Source organism: Dipodomys spectabilis, unplaced genomic scaffold (genome assembly GCF_019054845.1).
Source record: "Dipodomys spectabilis isolate Male_0828 unplaced genomic scaffold, ASM1905484v1 ptg000210l, whole genome shotgun sequence".
NCBI lineage: Eukaryota > Metazoa > Chordata > Mammalia > Rodentia > Heteromyidae > Dipodomys > Dipodomys spectabilis.
This window is the reverse complement of record NW_024870887.1, coordinates 1208735-1232687: the sequence shown is the minus strand read 5'-3', so window position 1 is coordinate 1232687 and position 23953 is coordinate 1208735. Positions and strand designations below refer to the sequence as shown.

At 37.6% G+C, this 23953-nt stretch overlaps 1 protein-coding gene across 4 annotated transcripts in view; it reads left to right on the top strand.

Moving 5' to 3' along the window:
• Itsn2 (intersectin 2) overlaps positions 1 to 23953 on the top strand; it is a 128965-nt gene that overhangs the window by 40483 nt on the left and 64529 nt on the right. For all 4 annotated transcript variants that reach the window (XM_042696756.1, XM_042696754.1, XM_042696755.1 and 1 more), the window contains 8 exons: positions 2106 to 2169; positions 4188 to 4325; positions 5155 to 5240; positions 6397 to 6659; positions 8349 to 8498; positions 9588 to 9728; positions 12693 to 12780; positions 18418 to 18557. In XM_042696756.1, coding sequence (XP_042552690.1) covers positions 2106 to 2169; positions 4188 to 4325; positions 5155 to 5240; positions 6397 to 6659; positions 8349 to 8498; positions 9588 to 9728; positions 12693 to 12780; positions 18418 to 18557 — 1070 coding nt within the window. The remainder of the gene's footprint in view (positions 1 to 2105; positions 2170 to 4187; positions 4326 to 5154; positions 5241 to 6396; positions 6660 to 8348; positions 8499 to 9587; positions 9729 to 12692; positions 12781 to 18417; positions 18558 to 23953) is intronic.

The following is a 23953-nucleotide window of genomic DNA, read 5'->3' as shown; positions in this document are numbered from 1 at the left end:
ATCTGAGGATTACATTTTAAGCCAGTCCAGCCAGACAAATCCAAGAGACTTTCATCTCCATATAATCAGAAAAAAAAATAATAGCCCAAACTGGAGGCTGTAGCTCAAGTGGTAGAGTGTAGTCACAAGCAAAAAAGGCAGCAAGAGCTCAATACCCTGAGTTCGTCTCAGTAGCAGCACACACAAAAAAAGAAATAAATAATCATGTGAGAAAGGTTTAAAAGTTGTAAAATACAGCTGGGTGCTGGTGGCTCACGCCTGTAGTCCTAGCTACTCAGGAGGCTGAGATCTGAGGATCACAGTTCAAAGCCAGCCCATCCAGGAAAGTCCATGAGACTCTTATCTCCAAGAAACCACTAGTAAACGAGAAGTGGCACTGTGACGCAAGAGGTAGAGTGCTCACCTTGAGCTGAAGAGTACAGAGATAGTACCCAAGCCCAGAGTTCAAGCCCCAAGACTGACAAAAAAAAGTTGTAAAATACAAACATTGAATAATACTTAGAGTTTTGATTAGCAAGTCCTCTAAAGTTGTTAACTGTGTTTGTTTTTTTTCTGGCTTAGTATCAGGAGCTACATCTCAGGAAGGTAGTTATATACTTAGTTGTATGCAGAGTCATGTTGTATAGCACCCAACTAAGTATAAGCCCAGAGTAGAAGCTGACTGTTCTGGTTCTCATGGCCAGTCAACTAGAAGTGAAGATGAGATACCCACTTAACCAACAAGAAGACCATTCTTAGAGAAGTCGCATGGTTTTTATCCATGGTCTAGTAATCCACAGACTAGCGGAATAGGAATCAGTGTGCCTCTGAAGCTAACAGGGATTTTCTGCCCTGGAGCATATATTCTTGGATTCTGTGGGTCTGTTTTCCTGGTATGACATTCCAGTTCAGGAAATGTATTACAAAAACACTTTTTATTACTAAAGAGGAGAAAAGTTGAGCAATTTACTATACATAGTAAGCCTTCAATAAAAGTTATTATTGCCAAATGCTATCATATAAATGCCCCTTGTGTTTTAAATAGTGGAGAACCAGATTCTAACTTGATTCATTATTTTAGCAAATAGTTATTTTAAGTATCCATTTGTTAGGTATTGGGTATGCATTCGTGAATTAAGCAGTTTTTAAATCTCATTTGATTTTAGTAGTGTAATTGTGGAAACAGACAATAAAAACAAGCATATAAAAAGATAGTAGAAGTTGTAGTACATGATATAAAAGAAACAGGAAGTATATTGGATGATACTGTGGACAGAGGAAACCTTTTTGAGAAAGTCACATTAAATTGAGATTTATAGGGTGAGGAAGACCAGCTAGGTAGTGGCATAGAATTAAGACTTGGTGTTGGATATGAGTATATAGAAAGAGGGGAATCAAAGAAGCCATTTAGATTTCTAGCTTGAGCCATTTGGTGGACAGTGATGCCATTTGAAAAGAAAGAAAAACTGAGGGGAAATGATTTGAGGTAAAAACAGAAAAGAGACATGGATGGGAATAGAGAATTACTTGGTTTGAGATGTCTCTGAAATGCATGAATAGGTTTTTGGTTAAAGTTACAAGTATAAAATTAGAGGAGAGGTTTGGACTACAGATGTATATTTGAGGATCACCAGGCTTTAGGGGCTATTGAAAGCCATACAAATGGATAGGAATCCGGGCAACAAAGGGGTGTCCAGGAGAGTCCTTGGAGGAATGGCAGCATTTACAGATTCCTTAGGGAAAGGTATAATGGAGACAGAGGAATGGTCAGAAAAGAGAAATTCTGAGAATGGGGTAAGGAAGTCCTGTTAGAGTACAAGAAGGCTAAGAGCTCTTAGCCTCTCAAACTCTGCTCAGTGATCTCGTCCTTCACCTCAGCCACTAGTACGTGTTGATACCTTGATGAAAGAACACTGTGGGGAGCACTTACCGTACTAATTCTAGATTTTAAACTTCTTGCAGCAGAACTGTATTTGATTACTATTGAATACTGGGCATATGGTAAAATATTTAATGTTAAAAGTTCCCAAGAAGTAGTAATACTATTTATAGGTATAGTTGTTTGGGTTTAAATGACTTTTAAAAAGCTAAATATTTTTTTCTTTATGGTTTTCCCATTCATTCAGGTTTTCAAGCTAGAAATGCCCTTCTTCAGTCAAATCTTTCCCAAACTCAGCTAGCTACTATTTGGTGAGTTTGTCTATTACTACGATTTTTACCTATAATGCCTCTATTATTAAAAAAAATTATCTGGAAGATTATTTCTACCAAAAAACAAAAAAGTGGGCTGGGAAGGTGGCTCAGTGGTAGAGCGCTTGTCTTGCATGCCTGAGGCCCTGGGTTCGATTCCTCAGCACCACACAAGCGAAAAGAAAAAAGCCGGAAGTGGTGCTGTGACTCAAGTGGAAGAGCGCTGGCCTTGAGCTGAAGAGCTGAGGGACAGCGCCCAGGCCCAGAGTTCAGGCCCCACAACTGGACCCAAAAAAAAAAAACAACAAAAAAGAGAAATGTAATTACTTCTATAAAATTTCATTAAAACTGCTCCATGAAAGTGACCATTTGAGGGCTGGGAATATGACTTAGTGGTAGATTGCTTGTCTAACATGCATGAAGCCCTGGGTTCGATTCCTTACTACCACATTAACAGAAAAAGCCAGAAGTGATGCTGTAGCTCAAGCAGTAGAGTGCTAGCCTTGAGCAAAAGAAGCTTAGGGACAGTGCCCAGGCCCTGAGTTCAAGCCCCAGGACTGGCAAAAAAATTAAAATAAGAATTGGGTTCAGGCAAGGCTATAATTATAGGGGTGAACCACCTGTCTGGCTAAAACTGTAATTTATAAAATGACTTCTGTGGAAAAATCAAAGAATATCTCATTTTTAATATGCCTAATTTTTTTTTCGTCCCTCATGGGGCTTGAATTCTAGGCCTGAACTCTGTCCTCAGCTCTTCAGCTCAAAGCTAGCACTTTACCATTTGAGCCACTGCACCACTTCCGGTTTTCTGAGTGGTTTATTGGAGATCAGAGTCTCACAGACTTTCCTGCCTAGGCTGGCTTTGAACCTTGATCCTCAGATCTCAGCCTCCAGAGTAGCTAGAATTATGAGCCACTGGCGCCCAGCCCTAAATGTGTTTTGAGTGATGCCTTGAACTTGAAATAAGATAAGCCACTTTCCAGAGTGGGTATTTCCTATTCTGTTACATAATTTCTGTTCTGTTTTTTTGGATTATGAAAATAAAGAGTAAAAATGAACTCACTTTCTTGTATTTATTTACATTTCACTAAAATATGTTAACTCAGCAGTTTTACTCTCATGATTATTTTTTTTCTTTTTTTTTTTTGGCCAGTCCTGGGGCTTGAACTCAGGGCCTGGGCACTGTCCCTGAACTTATTTTGCTCAAGTCTAGCCCTCTACCACTTGAGCCACAATTCCACTTCTGGCTTTTTTTTTTTTTTTTTTCTGTTTTAGGGGTACTAAGGAATCAAACCCAGGGCTACATGCATGCTGAGCAAGCACTGTACCACTAGGCCACATTCTCAGCCCCTCATGATTATTCTTTTTTTTTTTTTTGGTCCGGTTGTGGGGCCTGAACTCAGGGCCTGGGCACTGTCCCTCAGCTCTTCAGCTCAAGGCTAATGCTCTACCACTTGAGCCACAGCGCCACTTCTGGCTTTTTTCTTTTTGCTTATGTGGTGCTGAAGAATTGAACCCAGGGCCTCAGGCATCCAGGGCAAGCGCTCTACCACTGAGCCACCTTCCCAGCCCCTCATGATTATTCTTTGGAAAATAAAAAAATTATACTCTTCAGCCAGGTGCTGATAGCTACTCAGGAGACTGAAATCTGAAGGATCACAGTTAGAAGCCAGCTTAGGCAGGAAAGTCTGTGGGACTTTGTAACCAGAAAAAGCCAGAACTGGACCTGTGGCTCAAGTGGTACAGTGCTAGCCTTGAGCAAAAAAGCTCAGGGACAATGTTCAGGCCCTGAGTTTGAGTCCTAAGACGAGCACTAAAAAAAGAATTATACTCTTCAAACATCATGAAGTATTTTATTAAAAGTAGACTTTCTGGGCTGGGATGTAGCTCAGTGGCAAAGCGCTTGCCTAGCAAGTGCAGCATCCTGGGTTCGATTCCCAGTACCAAAAAAAAGAAAAGACAAAATTACAGTTAAAAAATAGACTTTCTAAGTTGTTAGTTTTTTACATTTTCTTTAGGACTCTGGCTGACATTGATGGTGATGGACAACTAAAAGCTGAAGAGTTTATCTTAGCTATGCATCTCACTGATATGGCCAAAGCTGGGCAGCCATTACCACTGACTTTACCTCCTGAGCTTGTCCCTCCATCTTTCAGGTGAGTGTCGTTAGAAGTGAAGAGCTGTTGTTGTTGTTTTTTAATCACTTAGCAGGTATGATTTTACTTTGGATTTACTAGGCCTCTGCTCCAGTTTTAAAAGAGAGTGAAATGTTTGCACTGACATTTGATGTCAGTAGTCAGTGAGTTATACTAGAAAGGTGTACACATGGGAAGTAGATGTATTTTCACACTATGTTACATAGATAAGGCACTGAAAATTAAAGAGATTAAGAGAAGGGCTAGAGGCATGGCTCAAGTGATAGAGCACCTACCTGATGACTTGACCCCTCCCCCCAAAAAAGAGTTTAAGAAAAACTTGCCCAAGAATAGCAATTAGCTGAAGTGTAATTTGAGCCATTGTAACTACAAACAGGTAGTTTTCAGTATGTTGTAAATATTAAATTTCTTTAATCATTTATAGTTTTTTTTTTCTTTTGTAGTGCTAGGTTTTTAACTCAGGGCTTGAAATTTGCTAGGCAAGCACTTTACCATTTGAATCCTAACCTTAGGCCTTTTTTTATTTATCAGCTAGGATTTTATTTACCAGCTAGGTATTTATCAGCTAGGATCTTGTGATTTTGCCCAGGACTTGCCTTGGGTTTTGAACCACATTTCTACTTACTGCATAGCTGGGATTATAGATGTGTATTATTACTACATCCAATTTATTAGCTCCTGCTGGCTGCAAACAACAGTTCTCTCAATCTTTAAAAATAGTTGGAATTATATGCAGATCCCACTATGCTCTGTCTATTGGTCTGTATTTTTAAGTCTGACAATCCTCAGATTGTATGATACTAAATTTGTATTTCGTTGTTTTTCTTAGAGGAGGAAAGCAAATTGATTCCATTAATGGAACTCTCCCTTCATATCAGAAAATGCAAGAAGAAGAACCTCAGAAGAAATTACCAGGTATTATTCAGTATCTAAGTTGTATACTTATAATCAGTTCTTTTAAATTTTACACTGAAACATACGTAAATATTTAAAATGTTTACTCCCTTAAATTTTTATAGGGATTTTATGGATTTTTAGGGATTTTACTGATTTTTTAAAAAAAATTGTTTTAGTTCTGGGCCTTTTAACATACTAAGCAAACATTTTACCACTGAGCTACATCCCCAGCTTGATGGGATAGATTTTTAATGTTGATAGTAAAGATAGTAAAAATGAAAAGACTATGAAGGAAGAAGAGACAGTGTATGAACTTGGAAAGAATTAAGCACTCAAGTTAGATTGTTTCTCCCACTCAGGGAGATTTATTAGAGCAAGTTTGTGATGAAATGTTTAGGTTTTTTTATTTTTTTTTATTTATTTTTTTTTATATTTTGTATATCTTTAATTTCATCATAGTTCTTTTTTTTTTTAATTTTATTTTATTTGAGAACATACTGTACAGAGGGGTTACAATTACATGGGCAGGAAAATGCATACATTTCTTACTGTTTAGGTTTTTTTAAAGTAAAGCTTTGAAATATTGGTTGAAAGAATACACACACGTAACCATTCTTTTTTTTTTTTTTTTGCCAGTTCTGGGGCTTGAACTCAGGGCCTAGGTAACCATCCCTGAGCCTAATGCTCAAAGCTAGTGCTCTACCACTTGAGCCAGAAGGCCACTTATAGCTTTTTTCTGTGATTAATTGGAGATAAGAGTCTCACAGATTTTCCTGCCCAATCTGGCTTCAAACCGTAGTCTTCTGATTTCAGACTCCTGAGTAGCTAGGATTACATGTGTGAGCCATTGGTGGCTAGCACATGTAACTATTTTAAATTATTAAAAAGTTAATGACATATGTCAATTAAACCAAATATATAGCCATATAGCTATGATTATCTTTGCAGAAAACTCTGAGGAAAACATTGAACAGTATACAGTTGTACATAGAATGGTATTTACACAGAAATTTGTTTTCTTAAATATTTTTAGAAGACAGTATGTATTTTTTCTATTTACGTTTATTTTTTCCACTTACATTTGAGTGAGAGCACTCACAATGACTAGGCATGTGTTGAACTAGATTCAGTTGGCTCTTACTATGTGAGAGAGCTTACAGTGTACTTTATTTAGTTACTTTTGAGGACAAGCGGAAAGCCAACTATGAGCGAGGGAATATGGAACTGGAAAAGCGACGCCAAGTCTTGATGGAGCAACAGCAGAGGGAGGCAGAACGTAAAGCCCAGAAAGAAAAGGAAGAGTGGGAGCGAAAACAGAGAGAATTACAAGAACAAGAATGGAAGAAACAACTTGAATTAGAAAAACGCTTGGAGAAACAGAGGGAACTAGAGAGACAACGAGAAGAAGAAAGGAGAAAGGAGATAGAAAGACGAGAGGTATTTTTAACTTATTTCTTGAGAAAATCATTAATTTCATAAGTGATTTCAATTAATAAAAATATGCTTATAGGCTAGGAATGTGGCTTAGTGCTAGAGTGCTTGCCTAGCATGCATGAAGCCCTGGGTTCCATTCCTCAGTACCACATAAACAGAAAAAACCAGAAGTGGAGCTGTGGCTCAAGTGGTAGAGTGCTAGCCTTTAGCAAAAGAAGCTCAGGGACAGTGCCTAGTCCCTGAGTTCAAGCTCCAGGACTGGCAAAAAAAAAAAGACTTATTTAAAAATTTTTAGTTTGCCTTTTTCTCTGATTCATCTTATTCTTAGCTATCCTATACAACTCTGAATGTTTCTCTTCCCCTGAGGAGAGAAAGAGGGTCTGGGCTGGTATGTGGGAGAGAGATCATTACTGTAGATGATACCTCAGTCAAAGGAGGGTTGGTTGCACAGCTGAGTTGAGTAAGGAGCCAATGAAATGAGTCAGGCTGAGGAGGTTATTATACAAAAGCATGATTGGACTTCAGATTAATAGTATCAGAAATTGGAGACAGATGGGAGTGAAGGTCTAGAGAAAAATCAAGATTGTGGCCTTGTACAAGTCCTTAGTAGAGGGTTCATTTGGGTCCCTAGGACTTCTCTATGTATTTTAAAGGGCCAAGGATAGAGCATAGTAAGTTATTATTCACTGAAAAACTGTAATTGGATTTTTTAATTCTTTAATATAAGAATAAATGTTTAATTATTCCTCTTAACATTTGTATTTATGAAGTCATCCTTTAGCCTCTTAAAAGAAAAAAATGCAGTCATGGTATTTAATATATACTATATGGAAAGTGAATTGTGCAACTTGTAGACAAGGATGGGAGAAGGAAACGGGGAAAGTGAAGGAAGGGGTGCTATTATCCAAAAGAAAATGTACATATTACCTGAATTGTGAAGTGGTAGCCCTTAATGGTACTATATAACACCTAAGTAATAATAGTAAAATTTTTTGTTTGTTTGTTTTTGGTCATTTGTAGGGCCTGAACTCTGGGCCTGGCACTGTCCCTCAGTTCTTCAGCTCAAGGCTAGCACTCTGCCACTTGAGTCACAGTGCCACTTATGGCTTTTTCTGCTTATGTGGTGCTGAAGAATGGAACTAAGGGCCTCATGCATGCAAGACAAGCACTCTACCACTGAGCCACCTTCCCAGCCCCATAATAAAATATTTTAAAAACAAAATAAACATTTGAAATCAGAAAAAAGAAAAGAGGAAAAAAAGAAAAAAAATAAGAATGATTCTTAGAAGCAATCAAAAAGTGGTGGCTCCTGCCTTTAATCTTAGCTACTCAAGAGGCTGAGCTCTGAGGATTATGGTTCCAAGCCAGCCCAGGCAGAAAATTCTCATGAGACTCTTAGCTCCAATTAACCAGTCAAAACCTGGTAGTGGAGCTGTGGCTTAAAAGTGTAGTATTCTAGCCTTGAGAAGAATAGCTCAGGGATAGCACCTAGGCTCTAAGTTCAAGCTCCATAACCATCACCAAAAACAAAGTATTGGAAAAAGTCACTTTTGTGAGTCTTTAGATCATAAAATTAGATTTTCCCACTTGATGCACTTTGGCTTACTAAATGCTAGAAGCTATCATCCTATCAGTTTTAAAAAATAATTCCAGAGTTTTAATTAAAAACTGACTTTAATGCATTATTTTCAGGCAGCAAAACAAGAACTTGAACGACAACGTCGATTAGAATGGGAAAGAATTCGTCGACAGGAACTTCTCAATCAAAAGAATAGAGAACAAGAAGAAATTGTCAGGTTAAACTCTAAGAAGAAGAGTCTTCATCTCGAGTTGGAAGCATTGGTATGGCTAAAATTAAGTGGGATTTATCTAATGATGCTGAAAAATGCAGGGTTTTTTTGTTTTGTTTTTTGTTTTTGTCAGTTGTGGGGCTTGAATTCCGGGCTTGGGTACTGTTTGTCAGCTCTTCAGCTCAAGGTGAGCATCTACCACTTGAGCCACAGCTCCACTTCTGGTTTTCTGGTGGTTAATTGTAGATAAGAGTCTCATGGACTTTCCTTGCCCAGGCTAGCTTTGAACCGCAATCCTCAGATCTCAGCTAGAATTACAGGTGTGAGCCACCAGTGCCTGGCTTGCAGTTGTTTTATTAAATGTATCTCATGAATAAATTTTAATGAAGAGAGTACAGACAATTTCCAATCAATACCTTCCCATTCTTTTACTTTATTTTTTTTGAGATTTGTCTAAGGGCAGATTGGATAAAAAGATTCTATTCCTAAAAACAAAATGATTTTAAATTGTCCACTGACATATGTCTTAAAATTTCTTCTAGTTCTGTAAAACTATAATTCTTACAGTTCTTAGCAAATACTAGTCATTTCACTGGTAGATTTTATACATTAGGTTTCAGGGATTCAAGATCTTAAAAGACTTAGTTTGAAATGTAAAGGAAGAAAATAAAGTCTAGAACTAGATTTTTACAATCCTAGGATCCTATAAACATGAATTCGATGGTATAGTAGGATTTTATAAAAATGAATGTCTACCTGTGTAATAGTAATACTATAAATGTATGGCCAAGTGCTGAAATGAAAAAGAAAAATGCAGTGTGTTAAAATTGTGCTATTTCATCTTAATAATCAGCTCTTACACTGTGAAAATATTTCCTGCCAATAGCTTTCTTGATATTTATAGACAATTCTTTTGTCTTATAGACAATATTTTCTACTTAGCTTTAGACAGTTTATTTCAGATTAAGTCTGAATAATAAATGAAATTTAAAATTTTAACGAGTGTGTGTGGCTCAGATGATGGAGTACCTTCCTAGCAAGTGTGAAGTCATAAATTATAAATAAATATATATTTTTTCCCTTTAGGAGTATCTCCTGTTAGCACTTTATGTCACTGTGTCTTTATATAATTGCTCTGTAGAGTGGTAAACACCATCAGCTCTCAGGCAGACTTCAAGATGTGCGGCTCAGAAAGCAAACCCAAAAGACAGAGCTGGACGTTCTAGATAAGCAGTGTGACCTGGAAATTATGGAAATCAAGCAACTTCAACAGGAGCTTCAGGTAAGTCCTTTGCTGCTAAATTGTCCTTAAACACATATCATTACCAGCACTTCTTTCTGACAGAATACTTGTGCTTTGGGGATCATGTGTCCTTAAGCTTCTGAAAGACTTGTAATATAAATATCCACAGCCTATATGTAATACCAGAATCCATACACCTCCTGAAACTGCTATACATGTGGTTAAGTACTGCTTAACATTTTATAAATTGACTTTGATTACTTTGAGTTTGAACTCTTTTTTTTTTTTTTCCCCCCCGGTCGTGGGGCTTGAACTCTGGGCTTGGGTGCTGTCCTTGCACTCTTCAGTTCAAGGTGAGCATTCTCCCACTTGAGCTACAACACCACTTCTAGTTTTCTAGTGGTTTATTGGAGATCAGAGTCTCACAGACTTTCCTGCCCAGGCTGGCTTTGAACCGCGATCCTCAGATCTCAGCCTCCTGAGTAGCTAGGATTACAGGCGTGAACCACCGGCGCCCGGCTTGAGTTTGAACTCTTAAATAAAAATATTTATATATTTGTTTTAATCCATTTCTGCTGCTATCACACAATATGTTAGGCCATGTAATTTTGCAACAAATTTATTGCTTACAGTTCTGGAGGTGTAGGAATTTAAAGGTCAAGTCACTAACATTCATTATCTGGTGAGGATTTGCTTTCTGCTATGGAAGTGACATTTTTCTACACCCGTACATTCTGGAAGGGACAAAGTAGTTGCTTTCATTCTCTCTCTCTTGCTCGCTCTCTTTATTTAATTTTTTTTGCCAGTCCTGGGGCTTCAACTCAGGGCCTGAGCATTGTCTCTGAGCTTCTTTGTGCTCAAGGCTAGCATCCTATCACTTGAGCCGTAGTATCACTTCCTGCTTTTTCTGATAAGAGTATCTTTTCTGTCCAGGTTGGCTTCAAACCATGATCCTCAAATCTTAGCCTCCTGAGTATTTAGGATTACTGGTGTAGGCCACTAGCACCTGGCTTCATTATTTTTAATAAATACTTTTTTGTGTGCATGGTACTAGATTTGAACCCAGGGCTTTATGATGGCTAGGTAGGAACTCTACCACTTGAGCCACATGTCCTACTTTTATAAGAACACTAACCACATTCCTTAGAGAATAACCCCCATGATTTAATCACCACCTGAAGTCCTACTTCTTAATTCTATAGTATATATTACCTAACCCCTAGGTTACATATAGACATAGGAATTTTTGAGAGAGACCCCCACACACACACAAAAAAAAAATTCCATAGCATATATTACCAATATAGCTATTGGAAAAAAATAAAAACATTTTAAAAACACAATATGACTATTGATACTCACTTTAGTAAGTTTCAGAATTGTGATGAGAGAATGCTGGATAGTTCCTTAAAGACATGATGAGTCTGTTATTTAGGAATAGAGTCTGGTCAATGATTCTTGTTTGTAGAATAGTCATTCTAGAAGTGTTCCATATATCTGGAGTCCTCTTAGCCAGTTCTTGTTACTGTATGGACTGGTTATCAGTCCATAAAACATTTTCTTTGTGATTTAAACCTGATTGCCTATTTCTCCCTAAATTCTTAGTCCCTTTGTGGGGGGGTGGGGGGGGAGGGAGAAGGAGGGAGAGAGGGAGGGAGTGTGTGTGTGTGTGTGTGTGTGTGTGTGTGTGAAGGGAGAGAGGGAGGGAGTGTGTGTGTGTGTGTGTGTGTGTGTGTGTGTGTGTGTGAGAGAGAGAGAGAGAGAGAGGGGAGGGAGGGAGTGTGTGTGTGTGTGTGTGTGTGTGTGTGAGAGTGAGTGTGAGTCCTGGGGTTTGAACTCAGGGCCTGGGCACTGTCCCTGAGTTGTTTTTTTTATTTATTTATTTTTTTTTGGGGGGGGGGGGTCTGGTCATGGGGCCGAACTCTGGGCCTGGGCACTGTCCCTCAGCTCTTCAGCTCAAGGCTAGCGCTCTACCACTTGATCCACAACGCCACTTCTGGCTTTTTTCTTTTTGCTTATGTGGTGCTGAGGAATCGAACCCAGGGCCTCAGGCATGCAAGGCAAGTGCTCTACCACTGAGCCACCTTCCCAGCCCTGTCCCTGAGTTTTTTTTAACTCAAAGCTATTGCTTTATCACTTGAGCCCTAGCTCACTTCTAGTGTTTTGGTGGTTAATTGTAGAGTCTTGTGGACTTTCCTGCCAGGGCTGACTTCAAACCACAATCTTCAGATCTCAGTATCCAGAGTAGCTAGATTACAGACATAAACCACCAACCAGTACCTGATTTTTCATCCCTTTTTAATACATGTTTGCCTTTTGAATTGTATGAACCGCTTAGATTCCTGTTCCCCTTTGTTCACAGTTATCCATTGGAATGTGAAAAATTATGTGCTTGTAGATACTCCTCAATGATGAAGATTTTCTTTTGTGCCTTTAGTTTTCAGCCAATTGTTCATAAATTGATGTTATTTTCTTTTTAAATCCTACATAGTTCCATTCTAGTTTATTCATAACTTAAAAGCATTTTACAACTGCATGTTATTCCTGTACTAAGTTTCAAAGGTGATTAAATCATATTTTAAAGTTTTCAAAACATTTTTGGAGGGGGGAGGATGGGAAGGGATGGGAAGGGGAAACAAAGGAGGAGGCTACAATGCTTGATAAGAAATGTATTCATTATCTTGCCCATGTAATTGTAACCCCTCTGTACAGTATTTTCACAATTAAAAAAAAAAACAGTATTGGGGCTGGGAAGGTGGCTCAGTGGTAGAGTGCTTGCCTTGCATGCCTGAGGCCCTGGGTTCGATTCCTCAGCACCACATAAGCAAAAAGAAAAAAGCCGGAAGTGGCGCTGTGGCTCAAGTGGTAGAGTGCTAGCCTTGAGCTGAAGAGCTGAGGGACAGCGCCCAGGCCCAGAGTTCAGTCCCCACGACCAGACCCAAAAAAAAAAACATTTTTGGATATTACAGAGTTTTAATCAGGTTCTGCTTTTGCTTTTATAAGGAATATCAAAATAAGCTTATCTATCTGGTACCTGAGAAGCAACTACTAAATGAAAGAATTAAAAACATGCAGTTCAACAATACACCAGGTAAGTTCCTTAAATTTTTGTTTTCTTCTTTTATTTTTTCTCCACAACTGTCAAGTCATATTCTACTAGGTTTTAAAAGGAGCATTCTATTCAAAATAATATTTTTGTATATAAATTTAAAATTTCAGAAAAATCTTGAAAAATACAGGTAAAGCAGGACTGGCAAAAAAAAAAAAAAATCAAGAGAGTCCCATGGACTTTCCTGTCTGGACTGGCTTTGAACCGTGGACTGTGATCCTCAGATCTCAACCTCCTGAGTAGCTAGGATTACAGGCATGAACCACCAGCACCCAGCTCTTTTGCACTTTTCTCTTTTGTTTTTTTTGGTCTAACACTTTGAGCTACAGCTCAACTTCTAGTTTTCTGGTGGTTAATTAGAGATAAGAGTCTCACAGACTTTTCTCCCTGGGCTGGTTTTTAACCACTGTCTTCAGATCTCAGCCTCCTGAGTAGCTAGAATTACAGTGTGAGGCACCAGTGCCTGGGTAAACTTTTTTTTTTTTCCCAGTCCTGGAGCTTGAACTCAGGGCATGGGCATTATCCCTGAGCTTCTCTGTGCTGAAGGCTAGTACTCTACCACTTGAGCCATAGTACCACTTCTGGCTTTTTCTGTTTATGTGGTATTGAGGAATAAAACCCAGGGCTTCATGCATGCTAGGCAAGCACTCTACACTAAGCCACATTCCCAGCACCTGACTAAACTTTTTCTCTAACTCTTCATTCACGCAAAGAATTTTACCAGCTTGCCCTGCTGATACCTGCTGATACCTGTGAGACAAATATTATAAGGCTGTTTATGGGAATGTAATATTTTTATTGGCTCAGGTCCCAAATTAGATAACTTTAAAGTGAAGCATACAGTAAAACAAAGAAGCCAGACAGATGAGAAACTAAAATATCACCTCTTTATTGATAAAACTGATAAACCAGTGCTTATTGTAGTGGTTTATCTGTGAGTAGTACACTTGTACTTATAAAATAATAAATGTATGTTTCTGTGGGCATATAACCGATCAGAGTCTGATGAACAAATGCAAGTATAATATTCAGAATGCACTATATGGAAAAGGAACTAATGCAACTTTTGGGCAGAGACAGGAGAGGGAAACTGAGGGAAAGTGAAGAAAGAATGACATCCAAAAAAGAAATGTACTCATTACCTGACTTAGGAAACGGTGGCCCCTCTGTACAACACCTTAGTAATAACAATAAAATTATAAGGTTAAAATTTAAAAAAAACTGGGCTTGGAATGTGGTTTAGGGCTAGAGTGCTTGCCTAGCATGCATGAAGCCCTGGGTTCGATTCCTCAGTACCACATAAACAGAAACTGGCAGTGTTGCTCAAGTAGCAGAGCACTAGCCTTGAGCACAGAGAGGTGTCGTGATAGAGCCCAGACCCTGAGTTCAAGCCCTGGGACCAGCATAAATAAATAAATAAAATTTAAAAACATGGCAAGAATCCAGATCTGTAGCTCAGTGACTGAATAGAACAGTTTGGCTCTTTCTTTCAGACCCTTTTGCTTCTCTCACTGCCTTCCTTCATTTTTTCTTTTTCTTTTTTTAAAATTCTTATTTTGTGCCAGCACTGGGGCTTGAACTCAGGCCCTGAGCACTGTCCTTTACCTTTTTTTTTGTTGGTCATGGGGCTTGAACTTTGGGCTTGGGCACTATCCCTGTGCTCTTCAGTTCAAGGCAAGCGCTCTACTGCCATAGCGCAATAGCGCCGCTTCCGGTTTTCTAGTGGTTTATTGGAGATAAGAGTCTCATGGACTTTCCTGCCAGGCTGACTTTGAACCACGATCCTCAGATCTCAGCCTCCTGAGTACCTAGGATTACAGGTGTGAGCCACCACTGCACGGCTTTCCTTTACCTTTTTTGTTCAAGGCTAACACTCTACCACTTGAGCCACAGCTCCACTTCCAGTTTTTGACTGGCAAATTGGAGATGAGAGTCTCACAGCGTTTTCTACCCAGGCTGGCTTCAAACCATGATCCTCAGATCTCAGCCTTCTGAGTAGCTAGGATTTCAGGTGTGAGCCACCAATGCCCAGCTGCCTGTGCTAACTTTGAAGATTATACTTATGTAATAGCACTCATACTTTCATCAATTCTGGGTCAACATAAAATATTCCCTCTTTCAGGAAGGGGAGAACTCGTGATTATAGTCTGATTATATGTTTTGGTTTGATTTGTACTTTGTGAATGAGACTGTTAGATCTTCGCACACTATGTCATTTAAGGCCCAGTGGCCTGCACAAGTAGCCTTCAGGGAGCTCATCCTGAACAGTGATGCTCAGGGCATTAGCAGGGAGGAAGGAAAACCAGTTAGATGACATGAGGGTTAGCACTCTGGGGGATTTTTAGCCTAATTTTACTTTTGCTAGCTATTTGAGATCACATAACATATTGGGAAAAGAAGACAAAAGTTTGTCTTGAGCTCCTTCATGTTTTTGACCAAAGGATGGTTTTTGAAGGTGCTAGAGATCAGTTTAGATCTGCCCAAGGGCTGAAGCAAGGCCCAAGGATACAGCTGCTGCGTGTCTAGTGCTATGTTTCTACAAGACACTATCATCTACATGTGTGTGGGAGGAGAGTGGGAGGGTGTCCCATTTCAGTTTTAAGTATTTCTATTTTAAGGGGAAAAAATCTTGGCAAGATAATTCACCTGGAAGAGCCAGGTGTGATGGCATACACTTGTATTACTGTCACTCAGTAGGTAGAAACAGAAGGATCTTGAGTTCCAAGCTAGCTTGGATGACAGAGCAAGACCCTGTCTCAAAAAAAAAAACAAAACAGAAACCCCTCAAAGTGATAACTTTTCTCATAATGAAAAACATGAACAACAAGAAAATTGAAAAACATACAAGAATTTGGATTCTGGGCTGGGAGGTGGCTCAGTGGTAGAGCGCTTGCCTTGCATGCATGAAGCCCTGGGTTCGATTCCTCAGCACTACATAAGCAAAAAGAAAAAAACCGGAAGTGGCTCTGTGGCTCAAGTGGTAGAGCGCTAGCCTTGAGCTGAAGAGCTGAGGGACAGTGCCCAGGCCCAGAGTTCAGGCCCCATGACTGGACCTCCCCCCCCCAAAAAAAAAAAAAAAAAAGAATTTGGATTCTGTGAATCAGAAGTGAAAATAGCCCAACTGAAAACGGTTAATAGAGAAAGGTTAAAAATCAGTTAATATAAGACTATGGGGGGCATTGGGAATGTGGCTTAGTGGTAGAGTGCTTGCTTAGCATGCAGGAAGCCCTGGGTTTGATTCCTCACTACCACATAAACATAGAAAGCTGAAAGTGTCACTGTGGCTCACGTGGTAGAGTGCTAGCCTTGAGCAAAAGAAGCTCCGGAACAGTGCCCAGGCTCTGAGTTCAGGCCCCAGGACTGGGGGGGAAAAAAGGACTATGGCTGGTTAACATTAGTAGATGTTTATTCAGCTTCACTAATTAACAAGAAAGTATAAATTAAAATAATACAATTTCTTTTTTGCTAGAAAAAATGAAAAGATTGACAATACCCAATGTAATGTGACCATACAGTACTTACATATTAAGTTCTATTTGTATCTTAAACCGAAACAACTTTTTGGAAGGTTAGTTTCTGTCGAAACATCATGTTCATATACATGACATTAAGAGAATGAAAGATAAAAACCTACAGTCATTGCAATAGATATAGAATAAGCATTTGACAAAGTTCAGTATCCTCTCATGCTAGAATCTCTTTACAAAATAGGCAGAGAAAGAAAACCTCATAGCTAACATCTTAACCAGTATGGAAAAACAGAAAGCTTTTCATCCAAGATCCAATACAAGGCAAGAATGCCCATTCTTGATATGTCTATTGAATATAAGTATTAAAAGCACTAGAAGAGCAGTCAGACAAGAGAAAGGAATAAAGGCATCCAAGTCAGAAAAGAAGTAAAAGTACCCAGGTTTGCAGACGCATGATTCTATAGGTAGGAAAGACTGAAGACTCCACAAGGAAACAGAACCAATAAACGGGTTGAATGAAGTCACAGGATACAAGTGAACATTGAAAAATCAGTAGCATTTATGACACAATCCAATTTATGTTCGAATAAAAAATACTTAGAAAAATGAGGGAAGAGGTAACAAGTTTGACAAAAAATGTACTTATTACCTTACGTGACTGTAACCCCTGTATATCACCTTGACAACAAAAAAAAAATCTTAAAAAAATACCTAGAAATAAATTTAACTAAAGAGATGAAAGATCTGTACTCTGAAAATAATAAAGGATTCATAAAAGCAATTGAAAAAGGCAAATAAATGGAAAAATATATTCATGAAATAGAATTAATACTATTAAATGAAATGATAATACTGAGCTTGGGCTATAGGCTCAGTTAGAGAGCCCTTGCCTCGCATGTGTGAAGCCCTGAGTTCTACCCCCAGTACAGCCACAAAATATAAAAAGCCATACTGCCCCCAAAATAAATACTGTGTGATCTTACATGTGGAATCTAAAAAAATTGAACTTGGAAAACAATAGGTTGGTGGTTACCAGGGGTTAGAAAGTTAGGGGAGATGTTGATCAGTAGGTATGTACTTAGAGTTAAAGATGAATAAGTTCTGAAGACTTAATGTGCATCATAGTGATGTATACTTGAAAGTTGCTAAGATTTTAGATGCTCTTTGCACAAAAAGAAAAGGTAAGTATATGAGGTAACGAATAAATTTGCTTCACTAGAGTAATAATTTCATTATCAAAGCATCATGTTCTACATCTTAAATATAGACAGTAATTTTTTATGCCTGTAGCAAGGTATGAATTGAAATACTCTTTTGCCTGAGCCATACCTCAGTCCAACTTTTAGCTAGTTATATTGAAGATGAACTCTGGTGAACTTATCTGCCTAAGCTGGTTCCAACAATCTGTCCTCCAGATCTCAGCTTCCTGAGTAGCTAGCATTACAGGTGTGTGCCACCAGTACCCAGCAACAATAGCTTCTTTAAAATTAAATGTTTTGCCAGGCATCAGTGGCTCATGCCTGTAATCCTAACTACTCAGGAGGCAGAGATCTGAGGATCACAGTTCAAAGCCAGCCCAGGGAGGAAAGTCCAAATACTCTTATCTCCAATTAACCACCAGAAAACCAAAAGTGGCATTGTGGCTCAAACGGTAGAGTGCTTGTCTTGAGCTTAAGAGCTGAGAGAGAGTACACAGGCCCAGAGTTTAGGCCCCACGCTGACCCTCCCCCCCCAAAAAAAAGCACTTAGTAATACTATTTTAATAACTCATGACCTTAATTGAATATTTACTATGGGCTAGGCTTTATACTAAGGCTTTATATTCATCACCATATTTAGTAAGATAGATCGTATGATATCTACTGTAAGAGATGAAGAACCTGAAGACTAGATTGGTGAAGCACTTTATTTAATGTACGATTTTGTTTCAGATTCTGACTCTTTAGAGCGCAGAATCAGTGCTTAAAAAAGCATTACCTTCGATATTCCCAGGATATGATCTAGAAAAGAAAAAGACTATTAGATTTTTTTCCCCTCTATTCTTCCACATATATGTTATGTCCTTTGCCTTTCTGTAGTTACACTAATTTGACCAGGCAAGAATGACAGATGGTAATGATATAGGAACTTCTGACATTTTGCATTTCAGATTCAGGGATCAGTTTACTTCATAAAAAATCATCAGAAAAGGAAGAATTATGCCAAAGACTTAAAGAACAACTAGATGCTCTTGAAAAAGAAACTGCATCTAAACTCTCAGAAATGGATTCATTTAACAGTCAGCTGAAGGTACTTATCTTCTATTATATTCATTTCTAAGTAGCTACCTTCCTGCCTCTTATTTTGATTAAATAGATTGAATAAAGCTATTGTTATATATTTGACTTTTTATACCTTTTCTTGGCTTGTAACTTAAATTTCAACTCTACTAGAATTTCAAGATTGTTTTTAGTATTTTGTAAAACACTGTCAACCTTGTGTCACATAACTAAACATACTTTTTCTCACAGTTTTTGAGAATTAGTCCTATTTTAATTGGAATTTATATGAGAACAGTGTCCTTTATCAGTATTATCAAGCTGATGTCAGCCAACATGATCTCAGGCTATGTAATAAAATATGGAAAAATTTAAATAGTTTTGGTGGTAGAAATTCTTTTAATATGCTAAATAACTTTTTGTTTCTCTTACGATGCAATGCTAATTACCTTTATGAAAGAATGCAATAATCAGTGAAATCCAAAGCAGAATATGACACTACACTTTACTTGAAAAGTTAGGTTCATGTCTTACTGTTTGCTATACTGACAAAGCAGATGTCTGAAGCATACCACATGCTTATCATTGTGTGCAATTTTAGTTGTATACTGAAGCAGAATCTGTGAATGGATATAATAAAACCAGGTTAATGGCAAGTAATTCAAATTTGAGAATAGTCTTATACTTTTGTAAACTGCACATACAATTTCAGAGCATAAGATGTTAAATGGCATTTCTGTAAGAAAAGTGTTTCTTCATATGTTTTTAATCTTCTATCTTACTTAGAATAAGATTAATACTAGTAATGAACATTATACTAGTAAGGAACAAATAAGGAACATTATAAAGAAAGGACTAGGATGGCTTCTGTTAAAGACCGGACATTGAAGGGAATAATGTTAATCATATACCTTATAGAAGTATATTTCCTGTAGAGAAACAATTTAAAATAAGCAAAATCATTTGTTATCAATGATCAAACAAGCCAGCCAAATTATCTTCCTTAACATTATTTTTTTATTTGTACATAGTTTAACTGGCTTTTTATCTGCCTTATCTTACAGTGTGGGAATATGGATGACTCTGTTCTTCAGTGCCTTTTGTCTCTGCTAAGCTGTCTCAACCACCTCTTCCTCTTACTTAAGGTTATTTTCTAATGTCTAGCTTCTTTTTTGAGTTACTTTATGATTTTCTTTTTTTTTTAACTAGACTATTCTTTGCCTTTATCTGAGTATTTTTGTTTGAAATAACAAATATAATAAAGACCTTTTTTTCTTCTGCTTGTTCTAATATTCTTCTGCTGTCTAATTGCCTGTTAAGTCTAATGCTAGAAATCTAGAAATCAGGAAGGTTGCCTTTCTCATAAGCCCATTTGTTTCCCTTACATCATCCCTGAGAATCGGGTTAACCAATGGGATGATTACAAATGCATTTCAAAGAAAAACTGAAACAATGTGAAGTTAAATCATTTACCCCTAACACTAAAAACCATTGCTTAAAGTTATACTTTCTAAAATCTAAGACAAAGTTATGTTATATTCATATGTGCACCAGGCTGCATCCTAATTCTACCATAAGGAAAAGTTGAACCAGTAATACAGGGGCAGCTTTAATTAGATCTGTTTACCAGGGCTCACTTTTAAATATGCATGCACTTCAGGTAAAAATATTTAAATTATTTGGTTAAACCATTTGGACTGTCATGTATAACACACATATTTAAAATATTCATATTTTAGGAAGGTGCTTTGTATTAACCACTTGTTTAGTAGATTTTGATTACACATTCTACTCAGTACTAAAATGGGCAGATGCATACATATTCCATAGTAAAGATAGGAATATTCTAATTTGTTACCTAAGCAAAAGTAGGCAGATTAAAAAGATAGAAGTAACATAGTTGCCATGTATAAGCCTTTATGATTATAGTGTGACTGGCCAGATTATGTAGTCTTAGAGCTTCTGATACAAAATGCACGAAAACTTAAACCCAAAATTTTATGTCTGTGAAATGAATTTCAATAATGAATTGTGGACTCTACTGGTTATTCCAGTTAATATTTGGTTTTCTGCAGGCCAGCAGACTATTCTCTTATTTTACTTTGTTCCCTCTGCTTTTGCTTCCTAATCTTTCATGCTTATTGATTCTTCCATCAAAAGCAATGTAGGAAAGTAAAAGAGTGTGAATTATGACTATCAGAGTAGTTAGGAGACTTGACCTTGTCACAAAAAGCAAGAAAAAAGGACTTCTATAGTCATGATAGTAAAATGTGGTACAGTGAGCAGTTATCATAGTATTGAAAAATATCAATTAACTTTAGTCAACAAGAAGTCTTTTGAAGCCCTTTTGTGACCTTCAATTGTGTAGTAAGCAGTGTATCAAGAATGGGATTTAGGAAGGGTGGGAAGAAAGCATGAGCTTGAAGGAAAAAAAAAATTTGAGTGGGGCTTAAGAAAATCTTGACAAAAACTAAGTAAAAAGGAAAGGAGAAAAGAGAGAAGAGATGGAGATTGGATATAAAAAATGGTGTTCATTGACAGAGTACAGTTCTTGGAGAGGCAGAACCCAGAGCATAGGTTAAAGGATTAAATGGGGGAAAATAAAAGAATACTTGTAACTTGGGGAAAGGTGGATGCACTTAAATCTTTAGAAAGTAAGAAGTCAACTGCTGCAAGTCTTAAAATTGTAAGTAAATGAACTATCAGAAAGAACCTTCCTGCTAGGTTAGAACATAGAACAACTTACTTGAGACAGAAGAGGTGTGCAGATACAAGAAGTTTTACTGGTGAAAAGATGAAAAGATTAGGGAGTACCAGGGATGAATGAATTAATGAAGCAAGATTTTTAGCTGTAAAAAGAAGAATGGATGGAATATTAGGTGGTTTCAGGAGAGAGAAGTAGGCATGTTGGAGGTGTTGGGGTGCATGCATGGTAGAGGAAACCAGTAACTATTTGAGCAATGTTGGGTGCTTATTTGAGGTTAGAGGTCAGGAGTTTAAATTGAAGACTGTGTGCCTAATTATATGATTTTCTTTCCCAATAATATTTAGCTGTTCAGATATAAGCACATAAAAAGGTTGGTGAAATAGATTGATGGGTTCATATAGATTCAGAGTTTTAGGAGACATGGGCCAAGAAAAAGGAACAAAGATGTTAAAGATTTAACATAAGAACTATAATAAAAATGAAGTTAGTATTTACTAGACATGAAAGGATACGAGGAGAGGAAATGATGATAAAGAGAAGGGCCAACAGAATGGAAATCTCAGTGAGAAATAATACTTAAAATGACTGTACCAGATATAAGAAAAGCTTTAGGGCTTTTTCAGTTAGTTTTTGTTGCTGTTGTTGTTGTTGATCATCTATGAAGATGTCACAGACATAAAGAATAGTGAAGATGAAGAAATGAGGATCAGGACCTAAGAGACCTAAGTGGTTAATAAATGCCAATGAAATGGGAGGAGACTAGTATTGCTGGGTAGTTTAAGCCTCAGAAAAACATATTGTACTTGTGAGGGGAAATAATACTTTGGAAATGGCAAAGAAGAGCAGGGAAAAATACTGTAATTGTTCCCTTACCTAATATAAATGAGTTTGTAATGATAAACTGAGAGAAAACTAGAAAAGCAGAAACCTTACAGATCAACCAAAAGGGTAAGAAGGTAAGAGAATTAACATTCAGAGAAGATAAGTGGATATGTAGTTTCCTGATGAGTAAGAAGAGGTACCAGGAGTGTAGAGGAATTTAAGGAAAAGATGAGTGAAGAATTACTGGGTCAGATCAAGAAATAAACAGAGATAAGAATTTAGGTGATAGAGAATGATGTGAAAGGCTAGATTGATTAGTAGGTGAGATAGAATTGGTCCTGAGGGTCTTGAATGAGATCAGGAGCTTTGTTCCAATGTTGTGGTTCAATGGCACAATAGTATATCTGATAGGAGTACTCCTTTAGGCTACTTATGGTAACAGTAGTAGTAAAACATTTAAAATTAGTTCTTAAGAAGTTATCTTTTATTAGATTGTCTAATACACATATACAAAATTGGTGACAATTTTTACTCTTTTAGTCAAGTCATACTAAGATAAATATCAAAGCCAGTAAGTTCAAAATTAAGACATTGAACAGGCTATTCTTCATTAAGCATATTTATAGATTATTCCATCTTTAGCAGTGAAGTGCAATGAAAAGTATTCTGTGCCACTCGTCAGTTGTATAACTGCTTGTCATTAACCTCTCTAGTTGTGCAGCTATTTATCATTGCTTTTTCATATTATAAGCAAAGTATATGCGGTCTTCTTTTGAGCGTTATGATTAAATCAAATAGTGTGCATATACACATATGCACACACAGAAGTGCTTTGTGAACTCTCATGTACAATAGAAATACTTTACCTTTTTTTTTTTTTTTTGGTCAGTTGTGGGACTTGAACTCCGGGCCTGGGCACTGTCCCTCAGCTTTTCAGCTCAAGGCTAGCACTCTACTACTTGAGCCACAGCGCCACTTCTGGTTTTCTAGTGTTTATTGGAGATGAGTCTCACGGACTTTCCTGCCCGGGATGGCTTTGAACTTCGATCCTCAGATCTCAGCCTCCTGAGTAGCTAGGATTACAGGCGTGAGCCACCAGTGCCTGGCTTTGAAATACCTTTAGTGAATTAGAAAATCACTATGGACTTGAGTAATAACTGAGGGAGTACTTTTCTGTAAAGGCAAAGCAGAATCTGTCAACCCCACAGCTGTGGCTTCCTCAAGGGTGTTAGGTCTTATCCTGTGCTTCCAAGGATTAGAGATAAACTATTTACAGATTCACCTCCAGATGACTAGGGGAGATTTTTTTTCTTTTATAATCCTCTAACTTATTTATTTTTATTAGCATACATTAGTTACACAAGGAAGATGTACAAGTTCTACTTGTATCCTGATCAACCTCATTCCTCTCTCCTCCACTTCACCCCCCCTTATTAAAACAATTTCAGCAGGTTTTATTGTTCTATTTTCATGCATGCAAATTTTAAACTACATTGACCATATTCATCCTCATCCACCTGCTTAGTTATCCCTCCTCCACCTGGGCCCCCCATCCTGTTGTACTTTCATGTCATTCACTTTTTTCTTTTTTTCTTTTTAATGTATATTAATTGTACCAAGGGGTTTCACTGTGGTATATAATGAAACTATAATAGATTTGCTCAGAATAACCCTTCACAAAATGAGACTGATGTATGCAGGTAATAATATGACTAATTCAGTTGGAGATGAGGATCATTAGTCCTTTGGATTATAAATAAAATCTTACATGAACTACATACTTAGGAACTAGAGAAAATGTTTCCCAAACTCATAAGGAATGAAGGAAGTGTTCCTTTTCTTCAGAAGGTTCATTTTAGGTCTGCCTTTGGAACTTCTTTTCTCCAAGGTGAGGTACA